The sequence below is a fragment of the Pongo abelii genome, chromosome 4 (assembly GCF_028885655.2).
Source record: "Pongo abelii isolate AG06213 chromosome 4, NHGRI_mPonAbe1-v2.0_pri, whole genome shotgun sequence".
NCBI lineage: Eukaryota > Metazoa > Chordata > Mammalia > Primates > Hominidae > Pongo > Pongo abelii.
Window position 1 is genome coordinate 185,077,794 of NC_071989.2, and position 16,666 is coordinate 185,094,459.

The window sequence follows — 16,666 nt, forward strand, 5'->3', positions numbered from 1 at the left end:
TTCCTTTTGTTTGAAAATCAGAATCAAAGGCATACTTCACTACAGTGAAAATAGCTGTTTTTAATCACTGAGTCTCTCAAATGTGACGTTACAAATTTAGATAACATAATACAGTTTCTTCAGAGTAATATAAACCTAATTGTATTCACATGTTTACAGATAAGCAAAAGTGTTTTAGCATCTAGTGACTCATTTAGGTGGAAGGCAGCTGTTCCTTAACTGCATCATTTTAACCTTGATCAAAATGAAAACTTATGTTTCTTCTATTCTGTTTTTTCAAGCCTACTTACTGTCTTTTTTCAACGGACTTATGATATTCACATGTTCTCTTTTCACAAGTTGGTGAACAAAAGGTATTAGTGAAATTAATTCTATGGTCACTAATAGGCTTCAGAGACACTGAGTCCACATTTTCTTGAAGGGACACTGAAGGAGTCTCAGTGTGTAAGCATCCATCCATGTCCAAAACTGTCTCTGCATCTGATGCCACATGCTTATGCTGGTGAGGAGACTGTGCCTCCTCATACAGGGTCAGTTAGGTCAAAACCACTTTTGTGGGCATTTGCATCATGAAAATTAACAGAGCTGAGTGTCACACTGGTAGCCTGAGGGTCTTCACCGGAACATATTTTCTTGCATTTTCCTTTAAGAGAGAATCAGTAACAGAGCAATAATAAGTTTTATGTTTCATAACTCATACTAAAATTTATGGGAAAAATTATACAGTTGATATAAAAGTTCTATTATATGAAGGAACAATATACACTATTGACTGTATTCCAGACTACATGTGAACCAAACATAAGCACCAAAAGCTATGATGTGGTCATGAAAAATACACACATCAACGGATTCAGATACTGAAAGTGGGCCTCCGGTTTCCATTACATCACGGGCTCCCAACCTCTGGGCCCCAGACATCAACAGATTCAGATACCAAAGTGGGTCTTGTGTATCCATTTCATGAGAGAATGATAGAAATGTCAGCTTAACTTTTATCATTACCCATCAATGTCTCTACAAGGGTGGTCAGCCCATTAGTGTGACCAACCTCCTAAAGTTAATACGAGTAACGGCCCCTGGAAACACAGATGCTAGTATCTCTTCATAGGAGTAAAATAGTGGATACTACAAATGCCCCTGAGGAGTCCAATAAAATTTGTATCAGACACAGCAAATTTAGCCAGTGCCTTAAAATTACGCTCTCCATCACATCTTTCCAAGTGGCACGTCTTAGTCTCTCCTAAAATTATAACTGCTGAAAAGGGGCTCAGATGTCTTCAATACTGTTTGTGGACATTTGGCTGTCACCGTGGTCTCAAGGACCAATAAAACCTATTAACAGCAGTCCCTTCTGCTGTAAGATGAGCAAGAAAGGGAACGGCCTGATAAGGCTCAGCTTCCGGAAGTTACAACATTAAAATGCTAAATAAAGCATGCTGATGTAAAGATTGAGATGTGAAAGTATTAGAAGAATATACAGATTAATTAGCTTATAGTCTTCAGTAGATAACATCTAAGTATAATACTCTAATGGTCTGAACTGTGTCCCTTCAAAAAGATACATCCAAGTCCTGAGCCTGGTAACTATCAATTGTCATATTATTATTCTAGAACAAGGTGTTTGCAGATGCAATTTACTTAAGAATCTTCAGATGAGGTCTTCCTGGATTTGGGGTGGATCTTAAGCACAATGACCAATGTCCTTATCACAGAAAAGAAGGAAAATTTTCAGACAGAGACATCAAGGCCAAGTGAACAGGAAGACAAGAATGGAATGATGCTGCTACAAGCCAAGGAATGTCAGGAGCCACCAGAAGCTGAGACAGCCAGGGGGGTTTTTCCTCTAGAGCCTTTGGAGGGAGCACCACCCTGCCAATACCTTCATTTCAAACTTTTGGCTTCCAGAAACCTGAGGGAATAAATTTCTGTTGTTTTAGGCCAGCATGACTGTGGTAATTTGTTCTGGCAAGCCTAGGAAACTGACACACACATTAAAGGCTGAAATGCATAAAGATCAATATATTTCCATAACATAGAAACCTTACAAAACTGATAGTTAAGATATGAATACCCCAATAGAAAAAGGACAAAGATGACAAAGAAATACCATGTAAAACTACACAACTACTTTTCATATACAACACTTGCAAAGATGAAAAAGAAGCACAATGTGAAAAACCAGCTGTCTCGCCCGCAAAGCAACTTCAAATAATCTTGAATGAAAAATGCAGTTGTAACTTCTAGCTTCCAGTCCTGCACATCAAGAGCTTGGAAGTCACCACTCCATCCCAACAAGTAAAAAGATGAACAAACTGACAAGTCAACAGTTCTTCTGAGATCTCAGAGAAGTGAGGTCACAGCACAAACCACCACCTCCAAAGCTGGAGAGACAGATAGATGAATGCAGAGAATTATAACATATGGGAGCATAAACTCCGAAGCAGACGCCCCCACAGTAGCCGCAGCCAGCGTAGGAAAGCCGAAAATGCAATCGAGGAACTGCTGCATGCTCAGTGTGGAAAAGTCTGAGGGTTAAAAACTCCAGGCCGGGCGCGGTGGTTCACGCCTGTAATCCCAGCACTTTGGGAGGCGAGGCGGGCAGATTATGAGGTCAGGAGATCAAGACCATCCTGGCTAACACGGTGAAACCCCGTCTCTACTAAAAAATACAAAAAAAAAAAAAGCAAAACAAAACAAAACAAAAACTCCAGGGGGCCCAGTCATAGGTGGGCCCCTATGCTTTTGTGAGTTTTATCTCCAGGAACATGACCAGGTTCTCACAGCAAATATTGGAGAAAAATCCCTCTGGACTTCCAGCAGGGAGGGGGAAAGGGGCCACTTTGAAACATGACATTGCACTTTGTTCTTAATCAGGTCAGGCCTCAGGAAAACTGATCAACCAGAGCCTAACCTGCTGGGGTTTAGCTGAGCCTAACTAGCCTAGAGGAAGGGAAATACCCACCTCCAGTTCCCTCTAGCCACCCTGTTCAACCTGAGAGGGAGAAAGACTGAGACACACTTGTGAAGTGCACAGTCCAAAGGCACAGGCTCACTTACAGACTGAGACCACATCCCAGAACTGTGGAATGCTTCCTCTCTCCAACGTCTTACCGCAACATGTTGAAAGCCGTTTCTTTTTACTTAATATATGGTGTCCAGCTAGCATGAGAAAGTTACAATTTAGAAAAAGATGAAAAACACAGTTACATTAAGCACATTATGCTTAGGAATTAGAAATCTTTTGTTACTATGAGGTACTCAAACTACTGTGGAAGCAGGATAATGTTATTTGAAAGTGAGCATGGATTAATTATTGATGTATATTGCAAATACTAGAGCAACCACTAAAACAGTGGGAACAAAGAATTATGTCTCATATGCTAAAAAAGAGAAAATGGAATCACATAAAATGCTGAACTAAAACCATGTAAAGCTAAAACCCCTCAAAAATGCATTTAGTTCATATTCTTAGATCCATGAAATATATATATTATATATATAACCTTAAACATTTAAATTAGTTAGATTTTCCAAACCAAATTCTGATTATTTGTCTATAACGTTAGAAATGAAAAGATAACAAGAAGTGACATCAGGAAAGATGGCAAAGTAGAAAGTGCCAGAAATGTGTGTCTCCACCTAGTCAACAACCATAGTGTACTGAAAAAAGACTCTCTGGAGTAACTTTTAGAACTCTGAGGTCTCTTTGAACACTTCCAGCTACCAGGGAAAAAGCTTAGCTGGTAAACTGCAGTTAATGTGGACCAACCTCAGGCTTCAGCATAACAGCGGCTACCCAGCCCCAGGCTCACGGCCAACAAATGTAGAGAAAGTCATCTGTGTTTCTAGGGCAGATGGCTGGAGCCACATTTGGCAATAGAACCTTGCCTCCGCTTTATCAGGGTTCTATGTCCTGACTGCAGATTGCTGCTTCTGACTGCCCGGGATAGGTACACAGAAGCTGCCCATCACTGTTTCAAACCCACTGGCTGAAGCAGCCTTTAGGAGACTTAAAGGAGCTACATTTCTTTTCTTTTTCTTTTCTTTTCTTTTTTTTTTTTTTTGGTATTCAAAAATCAAACAGCATGTAAAAAAAAGTATTCACCATAACCAAGTGGGCTACATCCCAGGAATGACAATGTGGTTCAACATAAGAAGGCCAATAAATGTAATAAATCACATTAATAAAACTACATGATCACCTTAAACAATGTAAAAAAAAAGGCATTTGACAAAATCCAACACCTTTTTATAATAGAAACTCTCAGAAAACTAGAAATAGAAGGAAAATTCCTCAACATGATAAAGGGTATTTGTTTTAACCCACAGCTAACATCATACTGAATGATAAAGATGGAAAGTTATCCCTATAAGATTAGGAACAAGAAATGATGCCTGCTTAAATTGCTGCTACTGAATAGTGTACTGGAAATCACAGACAGTGATTAGAAGGAAAAGAAATAAAAGGCATGCAAATTGGAAAGAGTTGTAAAAGTATCTTTCTCTGCAGATTACATCATCCTATATGCATAAAATCCCAAAGAATCCACAAGAGAGCTACCGGAGCTAGTAAATAAATTCAACGTTGAAGGACACAGAAATCAGGTGTTTCTAAACACCAATAATAAACTATCTAAAATATGAATTAAGAAAGCGATTCCACTTATAATAGCATCTAAAAAAATTAAGTACTTGGGAATAAGTTTAGTCAAGGAAGCAAAAGACATGCTGAAAACTACAAAACACTGTTAAAAGAAAGAAAACCTAAACAAATGGAAAGGCATCCATCCTATGTGTTTATGAAGGCTTAATCCTTTACAACATTGAATTTCACAACAACTTCGTGGATATGACAACAGAAGCACAGGTAGCAAAAGAAAACATAGATAATAACACTACATCGTAATTAAAAATTTTTGCACATGAAAGACTAATATCAAGAAAGTGAAAGACAACCTATAGAATGAAATATTTATAAATCATATATCTGTTAAGGAATTAATATCCAGATGATATAAAGAACTCTACAATTCAACAACAAAAAGCCAAACAACTCAATTAAAAAGTGAGCAGAGGACTTAAATGAACAGCTCCCCAAGAAAGTAATACAAATGGCCAATAATTACATGAAAAGATGTTCAGCATCACTAGTCATCAGGGAAATGCAAATCCAAACCACAGTGACGTACCACCACTTCACACCTATTAGGATAACTACAATAAAAAGAAGGGGGTAAAAGTGTCATTTAGGATGTGGAGAAGTTGGAACCCTGCCGTTTTGCTGGTGGATGGAAACTGGTGCAGCTGCTGTAGAAAACAGCGTAGCAGTTCCTCAAAACATTAAGCATAGAGCTACCACAGGACCCAACAATTTCACCTCTGCATGTATATTTAAATAAACTGAAAGCAGGGACTTGCACAGGTATTTGTCCACCAATATTCATAGCAGCATTATACTCAAAAGCCAGAAGACTCAAAACATCCAACTGCCCATTGACAGATGAAGAGAGAAAAAAAAAGTCATATATACAATGGAATATTATTCAACCATAAAAAATGACATTTTGATATATGCTACAACATGAGTAGACCTTGAAGACATCATGCTGAATGAAATAAGCCAGAATCAGAAAGCCAAATGTTGTATGATTCCCCTCACATGAGGTTACCCAGAGTAGGCAAATTCATCAAGACAGAAAGTGAGAAAGAAATTTGCTTAATATGGTAGCTTGTATTTCTAAGTTCTGTAGAGGTCATATAATAAGGAAGGCAGGCTACTTATTAAATCAAGGACACAGTATGGTTCCCTCAGGTAACACAAACTGCATGGCCTCAAATTAGGGGAATCATCATCATTTTATAAAGTAATGTATTTTAAGGCTGACCTACAGGTAGAGATTTTTATGCCACCCAAGCAATAAAGCTTTGATGTGGATGTTCGTTCCACATTCTGCCCTGATCCTCAGCTGCCAGAGGCGAGGCTGCACTGGCCTCCACACTACCTGCCTCCATTCATGGCTTCAGGATCAGAGAGCTGGGAGGCTCCTACATATGCGGACACCTTATGGATTTAACACTTTCTTTTTTTGTTGTTTGTTTGGCTTTTTCTTTTTTTTTTCTAAAGACAGGATCTTGCTCTGGAGTGCTGTGGTTAGATCATAGCTTTCTGTAGCCTCCAACTCCTGGGCTCAAGTGATCCTCCTGCCTCAGCCTCCCAAGTAGCTAGGAATACAGGCATGCAGCACCACATCCAGCTAGTTTTTAGATTTTTTATAGAGACAGAGTCCTGCTATGTTGCCCAGGCTGGTCTCAAACTCCTGGCATCAAGCAACCCTCATGCCTCCACCTCCCAAGGTGCTGAGATTACAGGAGTGAGCCATCATGCCTGATCCAGGTTAAATACTTTCTTAGGAGATAGACTAGAAATGGATCATCAGAAATTATGTTTTTACTCACACATGAAGAATTCCAACAGCCAAACATTTTTAGAACTCAATCAGAACTTGAGAACTTCTTTCAGTAGGCACTACATGATTCAATGACTCGGATTCTGCTTTAATCAAGTTATTTTACAGTTATCCAAGTATTCCTTTTATTTTCCTACTAAGTTTTCAGAAGGGAGGATTATCTACATATCACCTACACCACCAAGCAGCACACCTATCACTGAGAAGGCTCCTGACCATTCTCTCATTTGAAACAACCTGACCAAGATTCCCCAACAATTTGTGAGACTCAACCGTATTCAAACTAAATATATTGTTTTCAATAGTCATTTAATTTATCAAATAGTTGCTGTACTATAGCAGAACAAGATCTCAGCCCAAAATTAAGTCACCACAGATTGACCTATTTATAAAGCTTATCAACAATCACATTTTGACAAAAATCAAAACTAATAGATGCTATCTCTCTTCTGTTTTTCCTTTTGTGAGATAGGGTCTCACTCTGTCACTGCAGCCTCCACCTCCTGGGCCCAAGTGATCCTCCCGCCTAAGCCTCTCAAGTAGCTGGGACTATAGGCATGCTGTGTGTGTGTGTTTGTGTGTGTGTGTGTGTGTGTGTGTGTGTGTGTAGAGACAGGGTCTCCCAGGCTGTCTTGAACTCCTGGGCTCAAGCAATCTCCCTGCCTTATCCTACCAAACTGCTAGAATTACAGGTATGAGCCACCATGCCTGGCCTGTTATCTCTTTCTTACTCCTAATTTGCTACCTCCAGCTGGCTGAGGGCTGGAAATCCATTAACTAAATATATTAAAATTACAAAACTCTGCACTGTTGCCCACACATACACGTCAATGGTATTGCACATCATGGTTACGCACATGTCCCAGCGTCTACAGCACAGCGCTGGGAGGAAAACCCATGGACTCTGGAACACTCATCCTGGCTGCCTGAGAAAATGCCTTTGTATTTTATTCCTATGTAACTGCTTCCTCTGGTTAACTACAAATTCTTGAAGCTGCTGAATAGGCAACTTCTAGATAAGTGATGCATTTCTACCCATAATAAAGTACTATACTGTGGAATACAGTTACTGTAATAGGAGTTCAGATCAGTTCATGTAGTCTAGAATGATTAAAAAGTAACCCAAGACATGACCGAAGACTGGCAAGATGGTTATAATTTGGATTAGGGACAGAAGGGAGAAAAATGTAGAAAGTAAAAGAGACATATAACATGGGACCAGATGAAACAGTACCTTAAGAACTATTAATTTGAAACATAGGGACATAGAGAATATTATATACAGAAAAAGCCACTGTAACAAGATTAATCTGCTGCTTTCAAGCATGACAGAGTAGTGAGACACTGTAGATGGGGCAATGAATTAGATGTGGTAATTAGCACCTTGAACTTGAATTGGGGTAAATCAAACAAACAAGAAAGAAAAATCTTTAAGGCACAGCCCTGAGGCTGCACTGACAGGATTTAGACCTTCTGAACCTCATCTCCCTTAAGATGACAATCCTGTCTCTTGCTGCTTTAGTCCACTCATAGAATTCTGTGAGGATGGAATGACTGTCTCCGTAGCACACACACTCCCTCCAAATAGTAAACGCCATTCTACAATCGTGAGTCGTACATTACTAACAAAGGACATAATGAATAGGTAACGGTCAGAAATGATGACCAAGTCTCAAGCACAGAAAAAACGGGGTGCTATTAACCAACAGAAAAAACAGAAACAATGAAAAACAAATATGCTTGAGTGAGGTAAAAGGTCTGTTTGCTTTTTATTTAATGTCTTGACATTGGGCCAAAGAACTTTCCACATGAATGATCTAAACTCAAGACATTAAATATTTAAATGTAAGAAAATTATGTGAAAGAAACTTACATACAGAAACATTATTGTAGTAATTTTTTATACTTTTTCTATAGTTTTCAGATGTCAACAGGAATTGTTTCTTTGAAAAAAACCGGTATCTTACAAACACAAAAGACCCCTTATTCCCTTCATAGGACATCTAAAGCATAACTTACTCTGCTAAGATCTGGAAATACCATTCACATTTTTCTGCCATTTCTTTCTCAATTATCCAAGTACTAGAGGGAAATGGCATGATCTGTGTGCCTTCTACTACCTCCAGTAACTACAGAATTACCTGAAAAATACAGTTAATGGAGCAACGTCCAATCTGAGCAATCTAATAACTGCATCCTTCTCATCAAATCATTCTTTTATGTAAACCTAATACTTGGCATTCATATGACAAACTCCACAATTTGCATAGAGAGAAAATACACAACAGTAAGAGGCAATAATAAACGTGATAAACTACTACCATATGAGAGAATTCAACGTCTAATTCTCGATGTCTGGGTAGAATACAATCATTCATAACATTCAGCCCAAGAAATACAGACTATGGTATTTCTAACACCACCAATTATCCAAGTATTCTTAAAAGTTCTTTTGAAAAGTTTTAGACTTGAGGGAGTGGAGGGGTTAATACGTGCTAAATCATACCAAAGAAATAATTTTTTAAAGGTAAAGTCAAACTTAGAATTTAAGAACAAAAGAACTGTTTCGTACTTACTAGTCTCAGGGAGACAAACAAATTGGCCCACTTACCAGTGAGAACTGCTTCCTCAGGCTCTTCATGAGTTGTTTCAGAAGAGTGTGAGCCCTGGGAAATCCAAGAGCTGTTAGTTTCTGATTGAAACTGAAGAGTTTAAACTGCGGTTTTTATTTGCCTGTTGAAAGAATATCCTGGCTGTATTAATCTTTTAAATTAAAATTAAACATTTTGAAGGGGAAAATGTAGGGAACAGGCAATGTCTGCTTCACTGAATAACGCAGGCAGTCAATGGAGAAGGAATTCAAGAAATTGCCACTGTCACCGTGAGTGTAATCAACGTTTCCCAGAGGCTTCAGCAGTGGCACTGAAACCAGCTCTGAAGGGTTGTCAGGGAACAGGATGTTCACAGGGCTTTCATGTCTCATCCCACAGATGACTGACTCATAACAAAGGGGAAAGGCTACCTTCACAAAGAGATGTCTAGCTGACTCCACCTTAGCCAAAATCACCAAATACAGCATCACACATCATGGGACAGACAGACTCAAACGTCTCCTGGTGTGAGGCAATGAGAAGTACACCACGCTGCCCATGTTTAATCTGAATCCACTCATTGGAAACTGTTTCATCTGTATTCTTGCAAAAATGCTTAATCTCATCTAGTCCAGGCAGGGGAGCAATCAGATGTATCTAGACTGCGAATCACTCTGAAAAACAAAGAGGCTAGATTTCACAAAATGTTTCACACATCATGAAAGAATGACTCCAAATTAAAAGAGAATACAGAAATATGACAACCAAAGGCGAGGTTAATCTCTGATTAAATTGTGGATCGAAAACAATACAAATAAAGGACATTTGGGAGATAATCACATACATTTAAATGTGGACGGTACATTAATTTAAATTACTGTATCAAAGTTAGATAATAGAATTGTGATTATGGAGAAAGATGTCCTGATTCACAAGAGATAGATGCTGAAGTATTGGGGTAAAATATCACGTTCTCTGAATTTACTTTCAAATGATTCGGGGAAGAAAGTATGAAGACAGAAAAAATGCAAAGGTGGCAAACACTAGCAACTGGTGAATCTGGATGAAGAATATGTAAATCTCCCTTGTGGTAGCCTTTGAATTTTCTGTAGGTTGAGGGAGAGGTAGGAAGAAGAAAGAAAAGGCAGGCATTCCTCATTAATTCATACCTGGAAAAAAATGGAGTCCAAAGAAAACCAGAGGCTTAAATTTCATGTGAGCATCCAATGAGAATGATAGTGATTTTCTAATGTCGAATTTTGGAAAAGCCATAAAGACTGGAACATTCCTGACTAGGAGCACTTGCAGGTAATATCCAGTCTTTTTCTGGAGGCTCCAGTCCTTCTAGATCTTCATATGTTTAATGCCGTCACTCATGGAATTGCCAGTTATTCAAAATAAGCCTTTAAATGATCATCATCACACATTTCATCATCAATATCATCATCTATTGATAAAACTTAGGAAAAAATTGGACACACTTTAAAGTGTTGACTATACAATAATTTGTAATAAAAAGGCTGGTAAGACATAAGTGAGTCAATGAACTATATTATTTTGTTTTTATATTTGACATGAGAAAACTTCTCAATTATAACTCATTATGAAAATAATATTTAACCTCTTTGAGAGGACAGCAAAGAAAGATCCTGGCATGTTATCAAAAGTTAGGATGTGGCTGGGCACAGTGGCTCACGCCTGTAATCCCAACACTTTGGGAAGCCGAGTTGGGTGCATCACCTGAGGTCAGGAGTTCAAGACCAACCTGGCCAACATGGTGAAACCCTGTCTCTTCTAAAAATATAAAAACTAGCTGGGTGTGGTGGCGTATGCCTGTAATCCCAGCTACTCAGGAGGCTGAAGTAGGAGAATCACTTGAACCCAGGAGGCAGAGTGGCAGTGAGCCGAGACTGCACCATAGCACTCCAGCCTCAAAGACAAAGTGAGATTCTGTCTCAAAAAAAACAAGAATGTGATAAATGTGGCATCATAAATAAATGGGAAGAGAGCAGCAGGCTCTTCAGAAAATGAGTGCCTAACATAGGAGAAGTAAAAGGAAGAAACGGAAGAACCAAGGAAGAGAGAGGGGGAGGGAGGTTGAGCAGGTGGGAGGGAGGGAAAGCAGGGGGGAGGGAGGGAGAGAAAGAGGACACTGCAGGGGTTCTGGATGTTGTAACACCCAGCTCTGCAAGGTCAAGATAAAACAAGAACTCTCAGTCAGTCATGGTCTTCTAAGCTGGCACTGCCTTTTTAGAGGTTAATTTTACAATCAACATTAAGCCTCAACAACACTCATCACCTTGACTTAGCAATTTCACCTCCAAGAATCTGGCATACTAAAACAATCAAAGATCAAATACATGCAGGTCAATAATTCTTCATCCACAATTACACAATCCAACGAAGTCTAAAAAATCTTTTGGCAGCAAAACCTGTCCTCAATGGAGGTGGTGCTACTTACAGTTTCTATTTATCCCACTCAACTCATCAGACTGACCTTCAAAGTCATGCGTAATTTGGCCCCAGCCTACTTTTCTGGGCTTATTTACCAATGCAGCCTCCTACAGGTGCTGTAAACCTGCCACACAAAACCCCTGGCTGTTCCCCAAACACAGCCCACGTTCCTCAAAACAGTGCCATTGCTGAGGCCACTGCTGCTTCCTGACAGCTCCTCCTTCTCCCATATCCAAGGCCTGGCACAGACCCCATCCTCCTTCCAGAAAGCATCAGAGATACCTGCCTCAGTCAGAGTTAATTTTTCACCCCCACGATTCCCAGGCACATTCTGGTACTGCTGGATGTAAGTAACTCAACCTGACATTCAGCTCTGTATCTGCTCTTTGCACCTGGCTGAAGTCTCAGAGAGCAGAGGCTAAATACTTCATGGCTCCCTAAATGTCTAAACACAGTGCTATATACTGAGTGGCACCTCTAGGTGACTACTTTGCACCCCAACGATGATAAACTGAGTGAAATCGTATCAGGTTTAATATACAGAAAAAAATTCTGGAATTCCATCACTTAATAGGAGTGGCCGTTTGAGTGCTGGCAGGAAGGGACAAAAGGGGAGAAAAAAACCAAGAAGTTGTGGCATTATAGCTACTGCAACAGAAAAGGAGAATAAAGCGGGGTGGCAAGGTGAAGACCAGGGAAATGTGGGTGACTGCAGGACCACAAGAACCTTCCAAGCCTGTTGATAACATAAGTTTCTCATTTTCTAATCAGCTAGTGTGGCATACGTCACTGTTTGGAGTCTTGTCTTCAGAATGTTTTCCAGCATCAAACACAACAATCTGTAAGAAACCACATGGTGAGCAAGAGAAGCACACTCACGGCTCTGAAGAGCACAGCACAAGGCTGCAATAAAGACCCAAGTATGTTCTCAACCTGCAGTGTGCTCAGTGCCTGCACATCACATCTCAGGTGATGAAGGGATGGCAGTTTTACATGAATTAATCAGTTTCCTTCTTAGCCCCATGCCATCTCCCTCACCTGACCCACCCAGGAAAACACACTTAAAAGGCTTCTCTCACACTGCTCACACATATTAAGCTTCTCGCCAATTGCCTGCACGTGCTCGGAGACGCTCGCCATACCGTTAGTGTGTTAATACTCATGCAGCTGGACCTCAGCAACACAAGGCTTACTAGAAAGCGAAGACAATAGCAAAGCTGGGCCCAGCAGCCGTTCCCTAAGGAACTCTTCACCCGTTACATTGGAGCAATTGATCTCTCTGCTCCTCAGCCAGGAACGGTAGAGCCCCAAAGGGCACATAGCCAGTTACTAAGGACTCAGGGCCTGGAATGAAAGTGCAGCATTTTCCTCCAAGTGCTTATATCTGCTATAAACCAGTTTAATTCTGCTATAAACAAGTAGACTTCTAACTCATATTAATATAAATAAGCACTTTTTTTTCAGAGACAGGGTCTCACTCTGTCCCCCAGGCTGGAGTGCGGTGGTGTGATCATGGCTCACTGCAGCCTCCACCACCTGAGCTCAAGCAATCCTCCTGCCTCAGCCTCCCAGGCAGCTGGGACTACAGGCAGGTGCCACTGTGCCCAGATTATTTTATATATATACATATACTTTTTGTTTTTTTAGTAGGGATGTGGTCTTACCATGTTTCCCAGGCTGGTCTCCAACTCCTGGGCTCAAGTGATTCTCCTGCCTCAGCCTCCCAAAGTGCTGGGATTACAAGCGTGAGCCACTGTGCCCAGCCATTAACGTTTATGTATGTGAAAAGATGTACAGAATATGAGCTATTAAAAAACATTAAAAATACTATGTCTCTTTTTTTTTTTTTTTTTTTTAATTGAGGTGGAGTCTCGCTCTGTCTCCCAGGCTGGAGTGCAGTGGCACTATCTTGGCTCACTGCAAGCTCTGCTTCCCGGGTTCACGCCATTCTCCTGCCTCAGCCTCCCAAGTAGCTGGGACCACAGGCACCCGCCACCATGCCTGGCTAATTTTTTGTATTTTTAGCAGAGATGGTGTTTCACCATGTTAGCCAGGATGGTCTTGATCTCCTGACCTCGTGATCTGCACGCCTTGGCCTCCCAAAGTGCTAGGTATTACAGGCATAAACCACTGCACCTGGCCAAAATATTGTCTTAATATAACTTACTGTTGTAATGCCTAACCTTGTTTTTACTCTAACTCGCTATTTTTAAATTTTCCCTTTTGTCTCCTTAATTACCCAGCCTTGTTTCCCATATGAATAAGACTCTCCCTTAGCTGGGAAAGCCAGACAAACTCCATTTGGCCTCTTGATTTACAACACATTAAGGGCTCCTTACCCAATCCCCTTCCTCAAGGAGTTAACCTGTGTAAGCAGATCCTCAGCATTTCAAAGGAGCCCAATTAACTGATAAGGCACTGCAACAAACAATGTATGAAGTTCCCAGGGTTTTGCTCACAGATAACAGCATAAAGCCTTGAGTCCGTGTCTGGCACAGCATCCATATCTAACTCTAATGAAGGATTTAGAGCCCCACACCTGGTTCCGTTGCTTTTTTTGTAACCATTTGTCTTTTAAATTGTTTATCTCTCTGTAACCATTTGTTTTTTTGATTCTTGCATGTTTTTACTTCTGTAGAATTATTGCATTTGAGTTCCGCTCCCCTTCCTAAACCAAGGTATAAAAGTTAATCAAGCCCCTTCCTCGGGGCCGAGAGAATTTTGAGCGTTAGCCGTCTCTTTGGCCGCCGGCTTAAATAAAAGACTTTTTTTTGAGACGGAGTCTTGCTCTGTCGCCCAGGCTGGAGTGCAGTGGTGCTATCTCAACTCACTGTAAGCTCCGCCTCCCAGGTTCACGCCATTCTCATGCCTCAGCCTCCCGAGCAGCTGGGACTACAGGCGCCCGCCACCACGCCCGGCTAATTTTTTATATTTTTAGTAGAGACAGAGTTTCACCGTGTTAGCCAGGATGATCTCGATCTCCTGACCTTGTGATCTGCCCGCCTTGGCCTCCCAAAGTGCTGGGATTACAGGCTTCAGCCACCGCGCCCAGCCAATAAAGGACTCTTAATTCGTCTCAAAGTGTGGCGTTTTCTCTAACTCGCTTGGGTATAACACTGTACTATGGGTTTGTTAAAAACTAAGGTAAAAGTCATTAAGAAAACAATACAAAGCATAAAAGAACACCTATCAAAATTACAAAAACTCCAAAATGAGTGGACGAAGATCCAAAAAAACTAATAAAACATTTGAAAATTTACTTCAGCAATAAAATATAAGCTGACACAATCACATCGTGTCTTAAAAATAAACAGGTCAAAGAAAAGAGTATTTTTACATCAATCCAGGAAAGTCAAAAGCATATACAGAGGAAGAGGGTTCTCCAAAACTCATACGCTCCAGACGGCTGAGGGGCAAGGGAAATCCACTGGGTGGCGGCCCTTCTGGACGAATCTGCAACACAGACAGAGGTTCACTGGGGGGGCACAGAGGTGGAGGGTGGGGTGCTCCCTGCGGTGGGTGTGCAGGTCTCAGAGGGATCCTCCGGCCCTGGAAGGTGGCCTTGGGCCCCTGGCCTCCCCAGAGTCCATCCACAGGGCACTGAGGTCTGTGCGCTGCTCTCTGCTGAGGGGGCTGTCTGTGCACAGAGTGTCTATAAATGTCCTGCAGGAGGTACTGAGCCCAGGCACGCACATGGGCGCCTTCAGGGGACTGGACCTCCAGATACTGAAACACAAAGAGCAAGAATCAACAGGCAGAGCCCCACACCCCTGGGCCCTGGGAGCAGCAGGAGGTCTGATGACACAGGGTGGAGTTGTGACCTGCCCCTCCACCCAGACCCTCCATGCCATCCAGACAGAAGAGCTGCACATTAAACGTGTGCTGCTTCCTGGAGCACGTCATTGTTATCGCCCAATAAGACTTGATCCTTCCAACATCCCCACCAACCCTGTCTATGCATTTTCATTTAAAAAATCATTAATGCTTTGCTAAAACATACATTTCTCACTTAATACATTCCAGCATAAAAAGATTACGGAAACCACTGTTTTAAAGAGTAAAAAACTGGGTGTGTGTGACTCTGTGTGTGTGTGTGTGTGTATATATATATACACATATATATGTACATACACATATATACACACATATATATGTACATACACATATATATACACATATATACACATATATATACACATACATATATACATATATATACACACACATATATATACACATATATATATACAAAATACACAAAAACACACTCATATATGTGTTAATTTCAAATTGGAAAATACATTTAAAACAGTGACTTCCTGAATCCTGCCCCTCAATTCCTCCTAAGTGAGCATGGCCCTGACTTGTCTTCAAGGGTTTTTTTGTTGGCATCTGACACAGACACAGAACCACTGATGCCCAAACCAGAGCTCTCTACACACAGAAGCCTCCAAACTCATCTTGAGAAATGGGGCCATGAGGCCACCCCAGGCACCGAGGGCTCCATGGAGTCTGGGGGGATCCCTGGGACTGGGCACATCCCAGCAGGTCTTGGATCCTGGCCTTTCCCCTTCTTGATGCCAGGACCTACTGAGTGCTCGCAGGTGTGCAGTGCTGGGCTGGGTGGGCTGCTTGTGTGGCAAGAAGCCTGGGGCTGCCTCCCTCCCTCTCACACCTTTCCCAGGAGGCATGCAACGGGGGGATTCATGATCAACCCAGTGGCTGCTCACGTTGAATTGGTGAAGCTCCCTCCCTGTTGTCTTCTGGGGACATGGAGAGCAGGGCTGGGTCCCCTCAAATGAGCTTAAGTGGCACTGAAGACAAGAACACGCTGCATGGCCGTCAGAATCCTGCATCTGATAGCCTGACCGGCACCTCATCCCCTCCCTCATTAAAGCAGCCTATGGAGGGCTCAGCCCAGTGGGCTCAGGGGCTGCTATGGATAGGGTGTCTGTTCCCTGGAGGATGTTCTCAGGCCATCCTTCACTTGCCTTTAGGGATTTCCAGCATCAGTACAATGGCCACAACAGGTCAGGCCACAACAAGTGAGCTCAGGCTCTTCAGTAGTCTCATCCTTCAGGTCACTAGGTTTTCTGATGGGACAACAAGAGAGTGAGGGCAGCCATGGGCACACAGGCATTGTCTGCCTTC

The 16,666-nt window shown here is 41.5% G+C and overlaps 1 protein-coding gene across 3 annotated transcripts in view; it reads right to left on the reverse strand.

Annotated features, from left to right (window-relative positions):
- Positions 1-16,666, reverse strand: part of LOC112133423 (uncharacterized) — a 52,364-nt gene that overhangs the window by 15,622 nt on the left and 20,076 nt on the right. The window contains exons 1-5 of one of the 3 annotated variants that reach the window (XR_008521416.1): positions 16,246-16,509; positions 10,231-14,968; positions 9,493-9,735; positions 9,082-9,203; positions 291-643 (exon numbers count right to left, since the gene is read on the reverse strand). Coding sequence is in view for 1 of the 3 variants with exons in the window: in XM_054546880.2 (XP_054402855.1) it covers positions 16,509-16,608 (100 nt within the window). In the remaining 2 variants the exon portion in view is untranslated. Of the gene's footprint in view, positions 1-40; positions 644-9,081; positions 9,204-9,491; positions 16,609-16,666 lie in introns of those variants that run through there. The other 2 variants (XR_008521415.2, XM_054546880.2) reach the window with 2 other exon arrangements.